General features: G+C 43.9%; 1 protein-coding gene across 3 annotated transcripts in view; it reads right to left on the bottom strand.

Annotated features, from left to right (window-relative positions):
* Nucleotides 1-12,653, bottom strand: part of SYT9 (synaptotagmin 9) — a 207,729-nt gene extending 195,076 nt beyond the window's left edge. For all 3 annotated transcript variants that reach the window (XM_061202940.1, XM_061202941.1, XM_061202939.1), the window contains exon 1: nt 12,255-12,653. In XM_061202940.1, the coding sequence (XP_061058923.1) occupies nt 12,255-12,399 (145 nt within the window). In that variant the 5' untranslated portion in view covers nt 12,400-12,653. The remainder of the gene's footprint in view (nt 1-12,254) is intronic.
* Between the last annotated feature and the right edge of the window lie 292 nt (nt 12,654-12,945).

Here is a 12,945-nt window from a genome sequence, read left to right as displayed (position 1 = left end):
TTTTCAGTCTCCTTTGTTCATTCCTTCTCATCTCCCCCACCTCTAACTAGTTTTTTGACTTCTTTTATCTTAAGTCACCACTTGGTAGGCTCATCTAGTTTCTTGGCTTTAAATATCATCTTTATGCTGATGGCTCCTAAATGCATATGTGGAGACTAGACTTGGTCCTTGAACTCTAGGAGCATATCCAAATGCCCACTCAAGGATATCCCTCCAGCAAGCCTCCCCTCATTATCCTACATCATGAATTATTGTTCTCTACCAGATCATTCCCATCACCTAAGCGCTGTTATCTCTTAATTTCTTATAACTTATTATTTTTTATAAATTTTATTTATCTATTTTAATGTGATTTTTTTTTTTTTTTTGGGCTGCGTTGGGTCTTCATTGCTGCGTGCGGGCTTTCTCTAGTTGCGGTGAACGGGAGCTACTCTTTGTTGCGGCGCACGGGCTTCTCATTTCGGTGGCTTCTCTTGTTGCAGAGCATGGGCTCTAGGTGCGTGGGCTTCGGCAGCTGCAGCACGCAGGCTCAGTAGTTGTGGCACGCAGGCCCTAGAGCACATGGGCTCAGTAGTTGCAGCACGGGGGCCCTAGAGCACCCGGGCTTCAGTAGTTGTGGCTCGCGAGCTCTACAGCGCAGGCTCAGTAGTTGTGGCGCATGGACTTAGTTGCTCGGAGGCACGTGGGATCTTCCCGGACCAGGGATCGAACCCGTGTCCGCTGCATTGGCAGGCGGATTCTGAACCACGGTGCCACCAGGGCCAGGGAAGTCCTCTTATAACTTTAAATAAAAACAAAAACCCTTGATCTCACTTCCCTCACCAGTGACTACTAACTCATTTCTCTCTGCTCTTGTCTACAGAAAAACTTGAAAGAGTAGTCTATACTCACTGCCCCAGATTCCTCTCCCATCAATTTCTCTTAAGGCCCCTCCAGTCAGGCTCTTGTTCTCACCTCTCTACCAAACAGCTTGTCAACATCACGTCCAATGACCCCTACGTCATGTAACTGCTGTGGTCAGTCATCAGTGCTCATTCTACTTGACCTAATGGTAGCATTTTACACAGCTGTTTATTTCCTCTCTTTCACACACCTTCTTCTTCTTGGTTTTCAGGTCAATACTCTTGCTTGGATCTTCTGCTCTCTTTATTAGACTTCTTTTGCTGATTCCTCATTTTCTCTCCAGCCTCTTAGTGTTGGAGAGTTCCAGAACTCGGTCCTGGTACTCTTATTTCCTCTAGTCAACACCACCTTCCTAGATGATTCCTTTTAAATATCACCTCTAAGCCTACAACTCTCACATCTGTATCTCCAGTCCAGCCATCTTTCCCAAACTCCAGGCTCATATGTCCAGCTTCCTCGTCTGTTCCCCACATGACTCACTAATAAGCATTTCCAACTTAATACATCCAAAACTAAGCTCCTAATTATTCCCCTCAAACTTCTCCTCTATTCTCTTGCTCAGGCCAAAATCTTGGAGTCATTCTTGATTCCTCTGTCTTTCACACCCTACATCCATCCATCAGCAAATCCCATCAGCTCTACCTTCCAGCTACCCAGAATCTGACCACTTCTCACCACCTCCACTGCCATCACTCTGGTCCAAGCCACCATCATCTCTCACACCAGCCACCTCACTGCTCTCCCTGATTCCACCCTTCCTTTCTACAGTCTGTTTTCTATATGCCGGTGAGAGGGATCCTCTCTATTCCTAAGTTAGATATTATTACTTCTCTGCTTACAACTTTCTTAAGGCTTCCCATCTTTCTCTGAGTAAAACTGACAACGGCTTCTAGGGCCTTACAATCAGCCTGCCATCACCTCTCTGACCTCACCTACTACTTCCCTCTTCCTTGCTAACTCCACCACAGTGCCACTGCCCCTGGCTAATACCTAGATATACCAAGCATGTGCCCGCCTCAGGACCTTTACACCTGCTGTCCCGCTGCCTGGAATGCTCCTCCTCCTGATATGTGCACATCTTGCTCCCACATCTCTGACTTTTACTCATACATCCATTTCTCAGTGATGCCATTTTAATTTCCACACCTCTTCTCTTTCCATGCTTTATTTTTCTCCTTAGTGCTTATCACTAACATACGATGTAATTAGTTAATTTATTTATGTATTATTTTCCTCACGCCAACATGTAAGTCTTATAAGAGCAAGCTTTTTATGTTCTGTTTGGTTCCCTAGTGTAGGTACAATACTGTATCAAGGTACCTAGGTGTGTACAATACCTAGAACAGAGCCTTGTACATGGGAGAGGTTCAATAATGTTTGATGAGTTAGTGAATAGCATTTCTAATCATAACCTCTGCCTCCAGAGTCATCTAATTAGAAGACAAACCTGCTCACCTCAGTTTTCAGCTTAAAACCCTTCAGTGGGTCTGCAGTGCTATAACTGATGCAAACTGCAATGTCTTCAGCAGCCAGGCATATCCCCTAAATGTGATAAGAAAAGTTTACGTGTGTGGGGCAGGGCAGGTGGGGCGGATATGAAAAGTGGAAAATGTAGGACCTGCCTAAGGGCATTCAATTCAATTATTTTAAAGAACTCTACCAGCCACTTAGCAGCCCCTGTATATATTGGGTTGGCCAAAAAGTTCATTCGGGTTTCTGGTACGATGTTACGAAAAACCCAAATGAACCTTTTGGCCAACCCAATAGCATAAACCACCATCTCCACAGCGTGGCTTGGTAGGCACTAGGCAGGCTTGCCATGCTTACTCCCTCCTGGGCCCTCTAACATCAGAGAAAACAGACTGTGCATATCCTCAAACTGACTGCCATGCAACTAAACACACTGCTTTTTCATTATTAAATAAACAGGCAAGGAAGCAAGATGTCACTGTTGGCATAGTCTGAAATTATATCTGGAACCCAGATGTTTGCACCAGATGACTACACTTGCTAAAGGCAGTTTTTGCAAGTCTATGAGGTAATTACACTTGCGTTTCAAGGTGCCATGGTTGGGGATCTGAATAGGTAATCTCCCATGCAGTGATTCTGATCTGTCAGGACCTTAACTCAGCCAGGAAGAACATCGTCACCAACTTCAGCTTTTCTCCCATGAGAACCAGGAAGACTTGAGAAGTGTACTCACAGAATTTCCCCCATCCTGAAATCTCCTGGTCTACTTTGCTGAGAATGGATCCTTTGGGCTCATCGCAGTAAACTGTACTTCCTTCAAGCTTTCTGCATCAGAGTCCTCTAACCCAAGTCCTCTGTGGGACTCTGACAATGGCAGACAAGGACTTCCATGATCTGACGACCAGTGTTCACAAGAGCAGACTCACCTCTCAACATTATCAACACACCCTCCACTTACTATTGCCGAAGATCCATCCTCTCCTGTCCTAGAACGTTTGTAAATTCCTAGAATGTCCTTCCCACCCACATATCCCAGGCAAAGTGCTCTGCCCAAGAATCAGCTTCTCCAGGAATTCTCTACAGATCCACTCAAGTCAGCTAATTACTTCTCTCCTCTTTTTCTGAACTGTATTCAGTACACATCTCCCTTCCAATCTTTATTTTATTAATTGCAATTATTGTTTTATCTCAGTTCCATAGGGGCAGTAACCATGTCTAATGTATCTTTGAATCAGTGATGCCTAACCTAGTACCTGGCACTTAAGAGGCACTCAATGGATGTTTTTTGAATTCAACTTAATTATAATTAGAAGAGTGATCAGATCAGTGTAGCTATAGTAGTAAAGTGCTAGGAAGGAAGGGGAGTTGGAAAGAGGGGGGAAAAAAGGAAAAAGATTCAAGTTATATAACAGCAATTTTTTTTCATATTTCACATACATAAAGGCAGCGCTTTGCCTTGGAAAGAATGTTACAATGAATCCCTATTTCTTGACGCACTCCTAACATTATAAAAGGCAGTCTAGTGTAATGGATTGATTATAGTCAGACAACCCGAGTCCATTGACTATACAGTGCTCCTTCTCTAAGCTAATTTGACAGAATATTTATGGTCCAACTAATGCAAATTGGTAAGAAATACATTAAGATTCTCAAAAAATAAATTTGTACACGGTAGAGAATAAACACACAAAATTCACATAACAGGAATTATAAATTGGTTTAAAATATTAAAAACATTCAACACTACAAACAAAACAATGCAAGTTGAAACAACAACCAGGTAGCTACTTAAAACCTGTTACATTAGCAACCTTTTGTTCACCTTATACCACCTGATGGTAGTAGATTGACTGTTGATATGTAGCAGGGCTAACTGGCATAGATATACTGGAAAGCAGTTGGAACCCATTGGTGATAATTAACTATTAAGAAATTTTCCCAAAAGGGAGTAGGTTACTATAGATGTAAAATATTATTTATAGTAATAAAAAATCAGATGCTAGAAATACCCCAAAAGAAAGGTTAAGTAAAAAAAGATTTATGTACCTTCTGGAATATATAGTCATCACAACAATTGCACAATAATGACTGTTCATCATGGAAAATTACAATGATAATAGTAATAATGGCTAATATTTATTGAGCATTTTCTACGTGCCCGGTACTACGGTAAGTATTTCACATGCGTTATGAGATAAGTACTAATGTAGGGTTGCTAGATTTAGCAAACAAAAATATAAGATGCCCAATTCAATTTGAATTTCAGATAAACAATGGATATCTGTTGTTTATCTGAAATTCAAATTGAACTGGGCATCCTGTGTTTTATTTGGGTAATAGCACCCATTTTATTCATGAGAAAACTAAGACACAGGGATTGAATAACTTTCCAGGGTCATATAGCTAATAAGTGGTGATAAAAAGTTAAGTTTACAAAAAAGTAATATAGTAAATTTTGTTTATGAATGATTCCAGGCATACCTTGCTTTATTGTGCTTCACAGATACGGCACTTTTTTTTACAAATTGAAGGTTTGTGGCAGCCCTGCATCGAGCAAGTCTATTAGGCCATTTTTCCAACAGCACTTACTCACTTCATGTCTCTGTGTCATATTTTGATAATTCTCCCAATATTTCAAACTTTTTCATGATTATTATATTTGTTATGGTGATCAGTAATCTTTGAGGTTACTATTGCAAATAAATTATGACTCACTGAAGTCTCAGATGATGGTTAGCGTTTTTTAGCAATAAAGTATTTTTAAATTACATACTTTTTTTTTAGACATAATGCTGTCGTACACTGAAGAGACCACAGTATGGTGTAAACATAACTTTTATATACACTGGGAAAGCAAAAAATTCATGTGTCTCACTTTACTGTGGCAGTCTGGAATCAAACCTACAATATCTCCAAGGTATGCCTGTATAAATAGGTGAAACACGAGCGTGCCCATGGATCACAGATGAGGGGAAGCGTGGACAGGTGATACTACTACCACCAAATCCATTCATTGAGCAGTTACTGGAGCACTTACTCTGCACACTGTGCTGCAACAGCCTTCCCCCGTCCCGTTTTACAGATGAATAAAGTGAAGAGTTAAATATTTTGCTCAAGGTCAATAAAGCTAGTAAGGGCAGGATCAGATTCTGACTCCAAAGCTCTTGCTTATTCCACTTTGTCATCTTGATTTCCTGGGTGAGATTTTTTTTTTTTTCTTTCAAGTGCAGTTCTATCAGTGTTGGTATAAGAGTTTTGGTGTGATAAAATACATGCACAAGGACACATGAGTATTTCAAGGAGATCTGCAAAGCCAAGTCGTTGGGGTTTGCCTTGGTTTAAAGCCATACTTCAAGCCAACCCAATGCAAAACTTGAAAGAAAAAGTCGTGGTGAACATTTTCGGCTCAAATTGTGATTTCATTTAGAAAGTAATAATACATACTCCATACTTATCTTTTGGAAAGGGAGACTGCTCTCCCACTGATGCCCCCCACTAAGCTCCTCCCTTTCTCTACACACCTGAGCACATGAACTTGTTAGTTCCCTCAAGTAAGTCACTTAGGAAGGGATTATGAATTTTTCTTTTAAGCCAACCACATGAGAAAGCCCACAAGCACACACAAACACAAAAATGCCAGTATGCTTTTACAGTGAAAGCAATGCCTGTGCTCTATACATAACAGGGAATTTTAGGATGATTTCCCTTAAGTGTCAGCTTAAGTTTTCCTTGAGAGTTTAGCCCACATCAAGAAGTTTGCTTTGATTGTTTATTCTGAAAGAGGCAGCTGGCCACAGGGCTGCCTGTGATGCCTTTGCCACAATTTGCTTTTGTTTTTCCCTCTTGATAATTACCTCATGACTAAACCACTCACTGGTCCATGTAGAGGAATCCCGTGGAGATGAAAACACACTTGTTTAAATACAATATTTATGAAGAAGCCCTAAAATGTCACTGAAGTAATGCAAATTAAATCTTCACATATTGTGCATCCAATATGCCACTCATTCCTTAGAAGACTCTCTAGTTCCTGATTGCAATTAACATTAATTTTTAAAAATTAATCCCATTGTGCATAATCACACCGATGTCTATTCATAAAAATCCAGTGTTTTAAGGCTGATTTTTCACTTGACTATCTTTGAAAATCTGAATTAAGATTAAAGTTTAATCTCAATGATTATTTTGGAGATTTTTCCTTAGGAACTGTATTTAATTATTATTTTACATGTACATCTTTTTATAAGTTATTTCATTCTAAATCAATATAAGGTGACACTAGTGATGGTTCCACATTCTGGCCTTTCAATGAAATACTTTGGACATGATTTTCTCAATTTGTTCCTTTTTTCCCCCAAATTGAGTGGATATAATAGATTCTCATGATATTTTTGTAGAGCCCTTCAAATAAAAATTGGGGGTAATATTGTCAAAAGAAAGTTAAGAATCAGTTAGTTGATTTGGGTGATGACTGCACAAGGTAATAGTCAAGGCCCCCGACTTGATACCATCTTTCCTAATTTTGCAAAGAAGAAATGTGAGCTGAGCTGAGCTGAGAAGAGTTAGGTGGGTTCATCCTTCACTTATTGGCCTCAACAGTTGTCTTCCAGCTGGTGCACATTACAGCCAACAGAGGAACTTATATAAAAATATACCGATACCAGGCCCCACCCCTGGAGATTCCAATTTAATTGGTCAGGATAGAGCTCAGTCATTGGTTATTTCCTGTTTGTTTTATTTTTGTTTGTTTGTTTGTTAGAGCTCCCTAAATGTTTCTAATATGCAACCAAGGTTGAAAACCAGTCTAGAAAAAGCTTCTCCTGACTAGGGTTAACATCTACTTAGAAAGAGGGGTCATCAGTGATGTGTAAAGCTCTATTTGACACCTTGACCAAGTGAACATCCTCTAGTTCACCAGAAAATGAAGAAAAAAATCCCTAGAAATACAAAGCTGGAATGTCAATGGAAAACCAGTATCCTGAATAAAAGAATTCATGACCAAGATACCGAGCAATGTCCATCGACAGATGAAAGGATAAAGAAGATGTGAGATATATATATATATATATATATATATATAGTGGAATACCACTCAGCCATAAAAAAAGAATGAAATAATGCCCTTTGCAGCAACATGGATAGACCTAGAGAATATTATACTAACTGAAGTAAGTCAGAAAGAGAAAGACAAGTATCATATGATATCACTTCTATGTGGGATTTTTTAAAAAGATACAAATGAATTTATTTACAAAACAGAAATAGACTCACAGACACAGACATAGAAAACAAACTTATCATAACCAAAGAGGGAGGAATAAATTAGGAGTTTGGGATTAACAGATATACACTATTATATATAAAAATAGACAAACACAGGGACCTACTGTATAGCACAGGGAACTATATTCAATATCTTGTAATAACCTAGAATGGAAAATAATCTGAAAAAGAATATATAGGTGTGTGTGTGTGTGTGTATAAAACTGAATCGCTTTGCTGTACACCTAAAACTAACACAACATTGTAAATCAACTATACTTCAATTTAAAAAAGGAAAAATAAAAATACTGAGCAAAATCTGTATAACTGCATAGAATTTAACCTACACTTAGAGATTAAATCCATTATAGAAAAACAGAATAGAGAAAGGACATCTAAATGAAAAAAAAACCTAGGAAATTTTCATTGACAACAACTCCTAGATTCTTAGTATATGTGATGTGTTTACCTAGAAGCTACTTTGACTTAGGCTCAACTCTTTTTCTCAAATGGAACCCATGGCCTTGGGCTAGTTTAGCTCTCCGCACTTCAATTTATTCATATATACCAATCTCTTTTGGCAATGCTTCTCAAACGTTAATGTGCCTATGAATCACCTGAGGATCCCGTTAAGACACAGATGCACATCAGTAGGTCTGGTGCACAGTCAAACACTTTGAGCAGCAAGGTCTTAGAAGATGTTAAGAGGATTAAAGGAGATGACCTACCTAAAGCGCTTGGCACAGATGTGGTTGGCACCCTTCAGAAGAAAAGACTTACAAGGAAAATAATAAAACATGGTTAAAACCTAGAAACCATTTGATCCAATTTTCTTTTCTTTTCCAGATGTGGAAACAACAGGATGAGAAAAGTTACAATCGCTACCCCCTAATAGCCAAATGGAGAAGAGACGAATTCTTTTTTGACTGCAATAAGTATAATCGAGATCAACAAGTAGAAGTTAAATTGAGCTTTTCATTCCACGCAAGGAAAGACCTTTTAATAACTGCTGTCCTACAATCAACTGGCCCTCTTGAGGAGAGAGAGTGAAGTCCCCAGTTACACAGCATGAGCACTGACCAGTTGATAACATTAAAGAAGACTTCCATACTTCAGGTCCCTGTTGAACTAAGAGACATTGCACATCTAATATGTACAAAAAAAAAAAAACTTTAATAAAACAAAAACTTCCTTATTTTCCTCCCCACTCCAACTCTGCTCCTCCTGAAGTCTTGCCCTATGCAGTAAATGGAGTTGCTTAGGTCAAAAAGCCTTGGGTCAACCTTAACTCCTCTTCTCTCACCACTCACCTCCATTCCATGAACAAATCCTAGTGCTGTATCTTCAAACTGATGTCCACTATCCCCTTTGTCTGGATTACTAGAGTAACCTGTTAACAAGTTTCCCTGTCTTTACTCTTGAACTTCAACAGCATTTTCTCAACACAGCAGCCAGAGAGTTGCCACTTCTCTGATAAAACCCTTCTCGTTCAGAGTAAAAACCAAAGTCCTTATAATGGTTTAGAAGGCGATACATGATCTTCACCCTCCAACCATTAACCATATTTCTTGTCATTCTCTATCTTATTCACTCTGCACCAGTCACCCTTGAACTCAACTATTCCTTGCATCACATCAAGGACGCTCCTATCTCCTGACCTTTGCACTTGCTCTTCCCTCTGATGTGAAGGCTATTCGCTGAGATTCACAGGTTTATGCCAGACATTGCCAATATATGAAACAACATAATGACACCTAACAGAAGGATTCTAATTGCTCTCTACGTAAAAGTGCTCACCCTCAGCTTAAAGATCCACATTTTGCTTTCCATAGTTGGTACAGATGAAGGACTGGGTGAGGTATTCCAGTTCCAATTTATGACTTAACTTCATCAAATTCTCTCTCAATACCAAGTTAGGGAAGACTAAGGACTGTACTCCTACATCAGAGCACTGCAACTACCTGGGCAAAGAATAACCTTTCTGATGGCCCACTGATTTGTGACCCAGGCTTATCCCACCACTGAAAAAATGAACAAACATCCTAGATGCGGTATCACTCTGCTGTCCACAGGGAATTATATCTGGTTTCTCCTTTCAAAACTAAAGTTCCTCAGTTGAACTTGAGAAAACCTAGCTACCACTGGGTAGCCAGGGATGAACAATGGGCAGAAAAAGCTGAAACATGGCATTCATGTGGGTTCCTTTACAGAAAAGGAAGTCACACATTTACAGAGACGACTCTCTCTAGGGACCCACATGCCAGGGCTGCTGCTGGGCGTGGTTGTGCCGGGTCCCACTACACTGCAGCAGCGGGGCCATTCACAGCTTTGGGCAGTGCAGCTACTCCAACCACTCAGCTTTTAGGGCTCGGAAATTAAAGGCACTCTTGGCTTGGACAACCGAACAGCTTTACAGGGATGCAGACAAATGCATCTGATGTAAGAATTAATGTGGGCAAGGAGAGGAAGGAGGGAGATGAAGAGAGATGCTGGCCTGAGCTGAGCTGCCCTGGAAGAGAGGGTACACTTTGGATGTGGGCTTCAGCCGCAGTTCCTCCGACCTTGCACTCACAGTCCCCCTCCCCACGCCTGCCTGTGAACAGGCTACTTCCTGACCCAAATCAAAGCTCATGAGGGTCATGGGGCTACCTCAAAACCACTGTGCCCTAGTTTAAGAAAGCAGAGCAGTGCTTTCAGGAACTCAAAGAGCAGCACGGCATACTCTCTATCTGTGGCTATTTCTCAGCCAAGGAATCAGATGTGTCTTTTGTAAGGAGTCTTCTCTGGGATTCTTCCTCTGGGGCTTCCCAGTGCAGGGGCTGAGGAAAACTTTAGAACATGGGATCTAGCTCGAGGATTAAAAGGAGCAGAGGCACAAAATCAGCCAAAAAGCTGTGGAGTGTTAAACATGCAACTCGGTGAGAGGCCTCATCCATCTTCTCTTGTAAAGCCAAAGAGGACGGCTCATGTGCGCTAACAGTGGGAACTCCTGGCACAGTCAACAGGCAAAGAAGTGGCGCATTTCAACACTAACACTTGCTTTGGGTGAAGCAAGCTAGATTATTTCTTGTTCCTGCTGCTTAAGGACAGAACTTTCCCCAATGAGGACACCATCCTGGGCCCCCAGTTCATGAATGAAGTGCTCTTATTCCTGTCTGCAGTCTGTGCAGCACAGAAGTCCAGCAAGGAGGCACACAAAGGCTGGGCATTAAACCTCCGGGGAAATCATTTGAAATCAACAGTATCTCTTGACTTAATTCTCCACTTTGAAGTAACACATTAGTGATCATCCCATAAACTTAATTAATGTAACCACAGGCAATGGGGAGCAATAATCTTTCTTTTACAAAAAAAAAACCAAGAAAACGCCTTTGAGTAGGGAAAATCCGATATAAACTTTTATTAGATGACTTCTCTTCACCCCACAGACCCATTTTGGATATACTATCAAGGAAATGCTATTTAAGTCAGGCTCAGTGTATACCTCTTTATGAATCAAATAATTCTCTAATTTATCCTTGGGTAAATGAATTTTTATATAATGGATTGGCTTAAAATGAGGTAAATTCATCCTGGATACTTTGCATACCAACAGCTCAGTTCCAATATTTATACACAGGAATATCAGGGGAGGGGCCCTTTTCTTACCCCATCTTTAACAATCCAACCACAATATGCTTTTTTTTTAGTATTTAGGTTGAGAGTCTATTAGAGAAAATGATTCCTCATGGTGAAAAGAATCTCAAGTAAACATTTGGAAGGAATGCGTCTTCCAGTAACCAGCAGTGGATGAGAAGATGTGGGAGACCCAGGACCCTTGGGGAAAGCAAACGACTCCACTAAAACTCCCTCTTCCAACCTTAATTGGTCAAAGGCCAAAATAAATGAACTTTCCAAAGTTAGGAGCTTCGAAACTTTCACTAGGAATAACTGTAGGTGCACAAGCCATGACCCGTGAGCCCATCGACCTTCGTGTGCCCGGTGGCGGAATCTGGTTGAGCCGGGAGCCCAGGCCCAGGCCGCCTCCACGCCGAGAGACCCGGAGGGAACGGGTTCAGACCCGGCTGCCCAGGACCCGGAGCTCTCAGTCCCCGGCCCAACGTCGGCTCCCGCCCCACCCTTCTCACCCCAGACCAAGGAAAGGAAATGGGCACTCCGGGAAGAGGATGGGGAGCGCCCGGTGGGATTCAACCGCAGCCCGGGGCCGTCCCCAACTCCCAACTTCCCAGAGTTTCCTCTGGCCTCGTCCCCCTTCCCATGGCTCGCGAGACCGCCGCGGCCTCTCCTCGCCCGGAGCGCAGAGCCCGGGAAGTGGAGCTCGGAGCTCGGGAGCCGCCCCCAGGAGCCCCGGTGACAGAAGCGCAGGTGACGGGCGTGGTGCCTCCAACCCCGCGCCAGCCCACCCGGACCCGGCCTCCATGCAGCAGCCTCCGCCGGGGTCCCTGCCCGGGTCCAGCATCAGGCCACCGTGCGCTGGTTCCTGGTGCCCTCCCCTAACTCGGTGGTCACCCGCCCTCCTCCCTCCAGTCCGCGTCGTTCTCCTGCCTCAGGCCCCGGTGCGGCCCCTACTCCCAGCCCGGGGCCCTCCGGTCGCGCCCGGCAGCGGCGGCGATACTCACCTGGGTCGCGGAGCCGGGGTCTGGCGCGGTCCCGCAGGTGGTAGATGAAATCCTGGCAGCTGTCGTGCTCCAGGGCCCCGCGGGCACAGAGCTCGGCCAGCAGCTGCAGCGCCTGGTGACAGAGCGCGTCCCTGGCCCCGGGCATCGCCCCCCCGCATCCTCGGACCGAACCCGGCAGGCGGGCGCGGGAGACAACCCTCCGCCTGCCAGCTCAGAGCCGCCGCCTCCGGGCCGTCCGCGCTCGCCGCCAGGGACCCGCCGAGAAACGGCCCGAGCCCAAGCCCCAGCCCCAGCCGGCCCGGCCTCCCACCGGTTGCATGCAGCTCTTGGCCAGCCGGTCAGTCGGGTTTTCTTTCTCTCCCGCCCTGCCCCTCCGTCCCTCCCCCGGCACGGAGGAGAGGCGGTGCCGCACAGCCCAAAGCGCCTCTCTCCTAGCGCTCCGCCCGCCCCTCGTGGCCGCCGCGGGGCGGGGCGGGGCGGGTCAGGGGTGCGCGCCAAGGGGTAGGATCCCGGCGGCCCCTGCCTGGGCGCCGGCGGGGGAAGGGGGGCGCTCGCGGGCTCCTAGAGGAGCGCGGGACTCGGCTCGGGACCTCGTGCTCAGAGCGACCGCGCCCAGGTTTAGAGAGTGTGTGCGGGTGCGCGCCCCGTCCCGATGCAAACCCACACCCTCTCCCACCGCCCCTCGCCGCGG

This window comes from Eubalaena glacialis, chromosome 10 (genome assembly GCF_028564815.1).
Source record: "Eubalaena glacialis isolate mEubGla1 chromosome 10, mEubGla1.1.hap2.+ XY, whole genome shotgun sequence".
NCBI lineage: Eukaryota > Metazoa > Chordata > Mammalia > Artiodactyla > Balaenidae > Eubalaena > Eubalaena glacialis.
Note: the sequence above shows the minus strand (reverse complement) of the source record. Positions and strands in the feature narration are given on the sequence as shown.